The following is a 9719-nucleotide window of genomic DNA, read 5'->3' on the forward strand; positions in this document are numbered from 1 at the left end:
GCACGAACTTATTTAGAATCTTGAAATCTGTATGGTAGAGTTGAATGACTAATATATATGCAGAACTATTTGCAATAACTAGTTTACAATTTTGAAGTTTGTATGGTACAGTGAAATAACTATTGCTTGATGTCATGCAAAATCTATACTTCAGTGTGCAGAACAGAAGTTTCATGTCTTCGATGACTCTTGACATTTAGAAACCTCCATGTTATGCAATCATTGCCCAAAGTTTTATGATTTGCCATTACATAATCATTCATAGATTCCAAAGCACATAATTGCAGAGCCATCACTCATGCAAAGGGAAAATGATAGAACACAACTTTGCACTTTACTTTTATCAGACCTATTCAACAACAGCTAGTTTATAATAAGATCACGCCAATTATGAAATATCAAGTTCAACAATAAATGGGTTAAAGTTAACCTAGAACAATCACCATATTTCAACGAGATTTTATATACTGCAACAACGACTATTTAAAAACAAAAATGGAGAACCAAATACAGGAATAAAGAAACGGATTATTATATCAAGTTGATGAAAGAAAGGATTCTTATATTCTCCAATATAACCAAATGTATATATAATCCCTTACAACTTATTTCCATGAGCTTATTTAAGTACACAGTAGCTCTGAGAAGATCCATTGGAGAAGGCACTTCTCTCCATTTTGACTCTACTCCTTTATTGGTTGTATCATCCCTATAGAATTAACAACAAAAGTAACATCCTACTTCTTGATCTTCTTTGTCTTCTTAGGTCCCGGAACCTCCAATCTTCCAACAGAACATCCACACCTTGCTCGAAACACAAGAACAGCTCTTCCATTAGTTGGTGCCATCTTCTTCAATTCAGCCTCCAATTCTCGATGATGATCGTGAGGCAATTCAAAAAGGCCCCTTTTCAGTCCATCTTTCACCAAGGTACCATTAGAATTCTTCACACACTCCTCGGTCTCCAACTGGATATCGAATTCTGCTGCCTTCCTTAAGCCCTTGCAGTTCGGATTCCCACATTTCCTAGCAGCACACAAAATCACTATCCAGGCAACTATTGCAGCACATAAAGAACTAATCCCTATAGATCCGTATATCACTGGATTTCTCATAACCTCCTCTTTGACCACATAATGAATAGCAGCAACAAATTCAATAAAACCAAGAGTTACAATCCGGATATAAGGAAATAACAAGAATCCACAAGCACCAATGACAGCTATCAAGATCACAACATCAATAACAGCTGATTGAGATCTATCACAAACAGGTATAGTTTTACAATTCGAGCCATTCACTGTCTTCCTATTCTTGTGCACATGATTATTGTTGTGCCTTGATTTTGGATTAAACTCACTGGAATTCACAGAATTTGCCATGGAAGCTGTTGATGACTGGTCAAATGAGTTGCAGACCGAGATTGAGCTATGGAAATAGACCATCTCAAATCAAACCCAATAATTTTGTTTTTTGAAAAGTAAAGAGGACGCCAACCCAGCAATCTTAAACAGTCCAGATCACAAAAACAATTGAAACCCACCAATCTAGAGCTAAATTCAGATCGACCCACCTCGTAAAAAATCGAAAAGATCAAGAAATTCACCTACTCTTGAAGATCAAAAGGCAGCAAACTGGTCGGTGCCTATATGCGTGTCTCTCCAGCAACAAATGATTAGAGAAGACCGCAAATCTCAATTAAGACTGAAATGATTCCACAGAAGGAAAAGGAAAAGGAAAAGGAATCAATCTTTAGCTGAGTGTTTTTGGATTGAATTAAATGGGTTTAACAGGGCTGGCCGGCTATGACGTTGCCAAGCCAAGAAGAAGCAGAGGAGTCATTAACTAGCCCTTTTGTTTTGATTTTTTTAATCTATCACAGTCGCTTATGGTTTGTTTGTTTATTTATGTTTTAGTTTAGAAGTATATAATTAAATAAATAAATAAATAAAGAGAAGGTCATACACGTTAGTTAAAGAGAGAATCATTTTTGGTGGTCACATACGAGGGCTGATATGAAGTGGGCTTGGACCAATGATGCTTGAATGATTTGGTGGGGTATACCATGGGCTTGGCCGACCTCTTTTCTTCGTTATTTATTATTATTTATTATTCAGTCATTTTTTTTAATTTAACGTAGGTGTCCGGCCCAGCTTGCGCGCACCTCGACTAATCCCACGGGTCCTGAAGTTAACGACCATGTAAGCCTCCAGTGACCATCATATGAGCAACCACAGGGCTCGAACCTGAGACCACAGAGGGAGCAAACCTCTTGGTCCCAAACTTTTATCACTAGATCACCACCTAGATGGTTATTATTCAGTCATTTTTGGTGTAAAAGGTGATTCCACTTAAAATGATTTGATGGTTCGGTTACCATGTTTATGACCATTCTAAACTATAAGATTCAAGCTTATTATATTTTAATTAGTTTCAGATTTCATTCTCCTCTCGAGTTCGTTCATTTTATTTTTTCTTGATAATTATACTTAAATTTTCAACATATTTGTTATAAAAAAATGAATATACAGGTTTTTTTAATAAAAAAATTCTAATCATAAATTGAAAAATATATGCATTGGTTAAAGAAGTTGAGAATCGAATATGCCAATAAATACAAAAAATAGTGTTAATGTGACTATTCGACTTGTCTTTTTGCGTGTTGAATAATTTTTTTGTATAGATGTTACTAACATGTTTTTTTTTACATTAAGTAAATATTATAACTATGAATCAAAATATTGATACCTACCTGTAATAAAATAAAATGAAGATCATATATATTAATGAATACGTGTAAGATCTCAAGTTAATTTTTAACGAGTAGAAAAATAAGACAATATTGTTACAGTGAAACATCATTTCCTTTTAGTCTTTGTATAATATTTTTTCCAAAAACAAAATGCAAAAAAAATAAAAATTACAAAAAAATAAATAAAGATAAGAACAAAAAGAATGATATAAATAGGTCAAGTGCATAATAATAAATATTTCAAGAATAAAAAATAAAAAATAATTTTTTATAATTATGTTATTTTGTCAGGTGATTTATCATTTCCTAAAATAATACAGATTCCCACCTTATAATATCCACCACAGTTAAAAGAAAATAGAAAAAATCTATAATTATGTCATTTCGTACATCATTTCCTTCTAATAAAACTTGTTTTTTTTTTTTTGGATTCGAGGAAACCCCACCCCCTGAAAAGCGTACTTTGTGGGTTCAGATGAGCAAGTAAAATCCCGGCTATCCCAGGCTCTTTATTTTATCATTATAAATTACATAGTATATGTTCCTACTTAAAAAATAATACATAAATAAATAAATATCCAATACTCTAATTAAATCAGAGACTTAAATTAAAGGAAAAGTTTATAAAATTCTTCTCCCTCTCTATGTAGTTTTTTATTTAAAGATTTTTCCATAAGCTTTCATCAATGGCATCATTCCTTCTGCATTTTTCTTTTCTTTTTCTTCTCTTTTCTATACTAATCATATATCTAATTATCAAATTTATTGATTATTTTTTTTTTATTATTTCGGCTATTTTTCTTTTGTCAGTCCAATTTGCCTAATTTTACTTTAGATTCTGTCTTAACATGATTATCTTAAGATGCAATGAGATTTTTATGCAGATTGTTAATTTTCGGGTTTTAAATTTTTTATTCAGAAAAGGAGTGTTAAAGGTAATAGATCTAATGATCGATTGTTGAAGATGAGTTGCCAGCTGTCCACCATTTTAGATGCAAATTCTAGATCTTAGTTTCTCTGTTAATTTTTTATTTTGCCCTTCCCATGTTAGCCCGTTCAGAATATAAAGAAATTTATTGCATCCTCGTTAGATCCTAAGCTAGATGTCGAAGCCTTTCTTAATTTTTTTTAATGAAATTCCTATCCATGTTAAAAAAAAAACACTAATACTTAATTTTATAAAATTAGTTTTTTTAATTTTATTAAGAATATAGTAGCGGTTATTTTTTAAATTATTTTTTATTTAAAAATTTTTATGTATGTTGAAAAAACAAAAACACGAATACTTAATTCCATGAAATTAGTTTTTCTAATCTTATTAATAGATTTGATTTACTTCATTGTAAGCTCAAAGTAGGGTTCTTGTTTTGTCTTTCGAATTGCTAAGAGAATTTAAGGACTATCAGCAATCAAATAGGAAAAATTAGTACAAAGACACAAGAAAGAAATAAGTTTTGCTTATTGTTTATATTATGGGTTTATTTTAAAATTATTTTTGGAAGACTAAAATTTTTTTTTTCAATTTAATTTTTGACGTGGATCTAGTTTAATAAGAATTATTATTTAAAGTCTATTGTCTTGTCCACCTTATGAATTATGTTTGATAAGTTTCTTCAATTTTTTTTCTAGAATAACTCTTCATAACTTTGATAGTTTTTTAAACAGTTTTTTTAACTCTTTAAAATCAAAATTGTCAAATTTAATTCAGGTTTTATAATAAGTAATCAAAACTGATAATGAAGGGAATTTATTTTGGTATTTATATAAAAAAATTTATAAATCTTGCTTCCAAAAATTCACTATAAAAAAAATAGTTTTTGAAAGAGTTTTCTAAAGTGTTTTTCTAGGTTTTTTACACTTTTTCTCACTTTAGTTTTGAGCTTTGTTATAAGTTAAGTTTGATTTTGTTTAAAGATACTTAGCTTATTATCTTGGATTCATTGACCTTATTTAGAAGTGAATCTAAATAAAGTTGTGTTGTTGGAATTTTGGAAGGATTATTGTAAACATCCTATGTACACCAAGTGATCAGCAATAAAGTTTTAAGGACAAATAATTCATTATTGATAACAATAAAAGCTTCATTATTTTAAAATGCTTTAACAAATATGTATCTTCCTTTGTTATAATTTTATCATATCACTATTTCCAAAGAAATTAATGTTGAGAAATTTCATCTATAATTTCATCAAAATAACACAAATTTAAAATAACACACTCACTTGTAGAAAAACACTTAATCAATCTTTCCCACTCTCCCACTTCTCTGTAATCTATTTAACACCCAATAAAGTGTAATAATTATTGGATTTCTCAAAAGACATGAATGCAAAGGAAATGGTATTTAAAAAAAAAAAAAACAAAATCCATGGATTTTATTAGACAACATAGAGTTGTTTATGGTTTGTTCGAAGACTACCTGAAGATCAATTCTTTCTTATAGGATTTGATCAACTCTTAAAAAGGCCCAGTTTCGATTCGTGGGCCTCCTTAAGTATTTCCTCCCTCAACTCCCTATTATTGGGCAAATATACTCTATTCCCAATCTTATTATTCCATTTTCTTTCATTCTAAATGGGAAATCCTTACTTCATTCCATCTTGTTCTTTCTCTTTAAGTACATTCACATCCCGTTCTTACGCTTCCTGGATCTTATCCCATAAAAATGGTTGGGCCCTCAAGCTAGCCAACAACGAGCCCCTTACCCCTATATTTAGTTGGACTTGTAAACTTTCTAACTCCAAAATTTCCGTATGATCTCGTACTATTAACCCATTTATCACTTCCTTGCTTTTTCAGCGCAAGGCATCAACTACAACATTTGCCTTTCTTGGGTGATAATTGATTATGTAGTCGTGATCCTGGATTAGTTCCACCCACCTTCTCTGGTGCATGTTCAACTCCTTCTGTGTTATCAAGTACTTACAACTTTTGTGGTCGGTAAAGATCTGTACTTGAGTCATGTATAAATAGTGTCTCCAAACTCGTAAGGCAAATACAACTACAGCTAATTCTAAGTCATATACCAGATAGTTCATCTCATGTGTCTTCAGTTGTCTAAAGGCGTAGGCAATTACCTTGTCATACTGCATTAGTATGCACCCCAGTCCTTTATTGAAGCATCACTATACACTACAAACCCTTTCAATCCTTTTGGAAGGGCCAACATCGAGGCCGATATCAATCTTTTCTTAAGCTCCCGGAAACTCTCTCCGCACTCCCTTGTCCAATCAAATTTGACTCCCTTATGGGTCAATTGGGTCATTGGGGATGCTATATTTAAAAATTCCTTGATAAATCTTCGATAGTACCCAGCCAACCCAAAGAAACTCCGAATCTTCGTCACATTTACAAGTTGCTCTCATTTCAAAATGGTCTCTACTTTTCTAGGATCAATATAAATCCCTTCCTTAGATATAATATGGCCTAAAAATACCACTTCGATTAGCCAAAATTCACATTTGCTCAACTTCGCATACAACTGATTTCTTCTCAATGTTTCTCAATACTATCCTCAGATGTTGCTCATGATCTTTTTAGGAGTAAGAGTAAACTAAGATGTCATCAATAAATATGACTACAAATTTATCCAGATACGGTTGGAAGACCCTGTTCATTAAATCCATAAACATTATGGGAGCGTTCGTTAATCCAAAAGGCATTATTCAGAACTTATAGTGCCCATAACGAGTCTTGAAGGTCGTCTTCTGGATGTCTTTTTCCTTAATCCTTAACTGGTGGTACCCCGACTTTAAATCAATCTTCAAAAACACATGTGTCCCCTTTAATTTGTCAAATAAATTGTCAATCCTGGGTAATGAATACTTATTTTTTATTATCAGTTTGTTTAGTTGTCGGTAGTCTATGCACAACCAAAATGTGTCATCCTTCTCCTTTATGAACAATATCGGGGCTCTCTAAGATGAGTTGTTAAGTCGGATAAATCCTTTCTCCAATAACTCTTGTAGTTGAGTCTTCAGTCTAACTATTCAATTGGGCCATTCTGTAAGGATTTTGCGACATTGGGGCCATACCCGAAAAAAATTTTATTGACACTTCAACCTCCCGTCCGAGAGGCAATCCTGGCAGGTCTTCTAGAAATACCTTTAGAAATTCCCGTGCTATTGAAATTCTCATCAATCTCATTTCTTTTCTCCCCTCTTCCTTTACATAGGCGAGGTAGACTTGACCCCTTTTACTTACCAATTTCCTAGCAGTGAGTGTTGACACTACCCCCCCCACACACACACTCCATTTCCTTCGCCTTTAAATTCCACCTCCTTCCATTTTTCGGGTCCGTCATCCGGATTCACAGCTAATGGATCCTGCGTCAAGATCCAATTCTCTTGGGTCCGGCTTCATGACCCAAAGTTCCAGGTCTTAGGCTTATAAATATTATTATTTGTATTATGAATATTATTTTTTTATTATAATTAAAATTATTAATATTAAAAATATTATTATTTGTATTAAAAATATTATTATTTTTATTATAAGTAAAAATATTAATATTAAAAATAGTATTATTTGTGTTATAAATATTATTATTTTTATTATAATTGATATTATTAATAAAATAATTAATAAATTTGAAAAACATTATTATCAATATTGAAAAATAACCATATATTTGATTTGAAGTGTAAAATTAAAAATTATTATTATTATTATTAAATTTTAAAAAAAACTATTATTACTATCGAAGAAAATCCATAATTGTTTTTGAAAGATTAAAAAACATAAAAATTTTGACAGATAAGTTAAATATTATTGTTGGGTTTAGTGTTGCAGCTAGACTCAATACTTTTGGGTGCGTTACAGCCAGATCCAATTCTTTTTAAATCTTAGATTTTTATGATATTTGAAAAGATAAGCGTACGACGTAATGCGGTCACTAACTATATATATATTTTTTATCTATTTCTCGTTTCCCATCTAGACGTATAATCATATTCCAAGTCATCAAGTGTAAAGAAAGTTGTTTCATCACAGAAAAGTAAGGCCAGTCTAGGTCAATTGAATCTGACCGAGCCCCCTTTCCTCAACTCATGCATTACAGCAGGCTTAAAGGTATACTTTCCTTCCTTGCTAGACTCAAATTCTCACCTCGTCCAACTCGACACATAAAGCTAGCAATGCATATAAGATATTGAAGGTCATTAACGCCAAGCATCTTCTTGGTTGTCTCTTAAAAACTGTTTTACAAGAACAAGACGGGAAAAGAAGGCTAGCTAGCACGAGCTTCTTCGATGAAAGCTAATTGCTGAGAAGGGAGAGGCTTCCAAGCACTTAACTTGTCCCAGGTTTTTTATGATAATGGTACAAAGCTTTATTTGTATTAGCTTCTAGAGCAGCCTGCCATGTTGGTGACCTCTAGTTGTAAGACCGATCATACACACACATTTTGTATATTAAAATTAATACACTAGTGATGGGAAAAAAATTACAATATTTAATTTGGGTACAAAAATAATTGGAAAATCTTTAGTGTATGCTTCTTGTGCATGAATTCTTTTGTCGATGTAAGGTTTTTATTTGACTTGAGAAAGCATAGAAATTTGATCATTTCCATTCTTTGTGGACTTTATCTTCCAATTTAAAAGGATATGAATATTTGCTTTGGATGTAAAGATCTTCCACAAGCTTGAAAGTTTTGTTCATGTGAAGTCTTTATTTGACTTGACTTGAAAGTAAAGAAATTTGATCATTTCCATTCTTTGTGAACTTTGCCTTCCGACTTAAAAAGGAATTTCAAGTAATTTATATTTTTACTTTATTCTTTTCTCTCTCTCTCTCTCTCTCTCTCTCTATAATTAATTATTATTTTGCTTTCTTAATTATTCATTAACATATCATGTATTGTTTATCTCAAATGTCCTTCAATTAAAGGGAAATTTTAAAAAATCAATATAAAAATATCTTTTAAGTAAGAATCATGAAATATATTTACTCTAGGTTTATAATTTATTTTGGACCCAAACAAACTAGCTTACATCCCCAAAGTGTTTGAACCATGATTTGTACTTTTAAAATTTTGATGTTTACAAAACCTAACCAAATTCAATTAAGGCTTAGAGTTTTTACACCTAGTGAATGTAGAGTGAACAATATTAATAAGAGGTGAGCATCCAATCTCTCTTTTTTAGAAAATGAAGAACATTCTAAGCATATTACAAAGCCCAAGCTATCATAATGTCAAATTTAAAAATTTTGTTGTGTTTGTGTAGAAAAGAGATTCATACCTAATTTTTATACAAATCATTTCACAACTAATAAAATAGGAATGGTAGGGAGTTCTACGGCATATTTCATAGAAAATGCTTGATTTTAGATGAATTTTTTTTTACACCACACCCACTTTCATATCTCTATCACATTCACTTGAATCATTTAGATAACAATATGGGTTAGCTCAAGATCTAGATTGTGAATCGGGTATTGACCTGAGTTAACTCAAGATTTGACTATTTTATATATAAAAAAAAACCTTGAAATAACATCATTTAATTTTTTTTTTTAAAACTAGTCTTTTCCACTAACCTGAACGAGGCTAGGTTCCTGGTCAATAGGTTTACCCACCGAGTAGTTTTAGGTCTAAGAAGAATAATGTAGAATATTGGGTTAAAAATTTCTAAATCAAATAGGGGTGATCATTTTCGATTCGGTTTGGTTTTTACCTATAAAAAACTACCAAACCAAAAAAAAACCCGAAACCAAATCGAAACCAGCCCAAACCGACCGGTTTTGGTTCGGTTTTTGCTGGCCAAAACCCAAAAAACCTATATGTTATTTTTTGGGCTTTTTTTGGCTTTGTAATGGGCTTTTAATGGATTTCTGATGGGTTTGCAATTAATGTTGATATTGTTTAATTTTCTTTGAAGATTCCAAAGCATATTTAATTTTTTTACAACGAAATATTAATTTGTATTAAATTGTTATTGACAATCTTATGTTTATTAAGTTTTTT

General features: G+C 31.4%; 1 protein-coding gene across 1 annotated transcript; it reads right to left on the reverse strand.

Annotated features, from left to right (window-relative positions):
• Positions 1–508: 508 nt before the first annotated feature.
• On the reverse strand, positions 509–1893 carry LOC7472599 (uncharacterized protein At5g19025). Its single transcript, XM_002305995.4, has one exon. It carries the CDS (start codon positions 1443–1445, stop codon positions 738–740), a length of 708 nt encoding a protein of 235 aa, XP_002306031.2. The 5' UTR covers positions 1446–1893; the 3' UTR covers positions 509–737.
• Between the last annotated feature and the right edge of the window lie 7826 nt (positions 1894–9719).

This window comes from Populus trichocarpa, chromosome 4 (assembly GCF_000002775.5).
Source record: "Populus trichocarpa isolate Nisqually-1 chromosome 4, P.trichocarpa_v4.1, whole genome shotgun sequence".
NCBI lineage: Eukaryota > Viridiplantae > Streptophyta > Magnoliopsida > Malpighiales > Salicaceae > Populus > Populus trichocarpa.

Bases quoted from the DNA above. Each gene is read 5' to 3' on its own strand.
- LOC7472599 (XM_002305995.4), bottom strand. From the start codon at position 1,445: ATGGTCTATTTCCATAGCTCAATCTCGGTCTGCAACTCATTTGACCAG.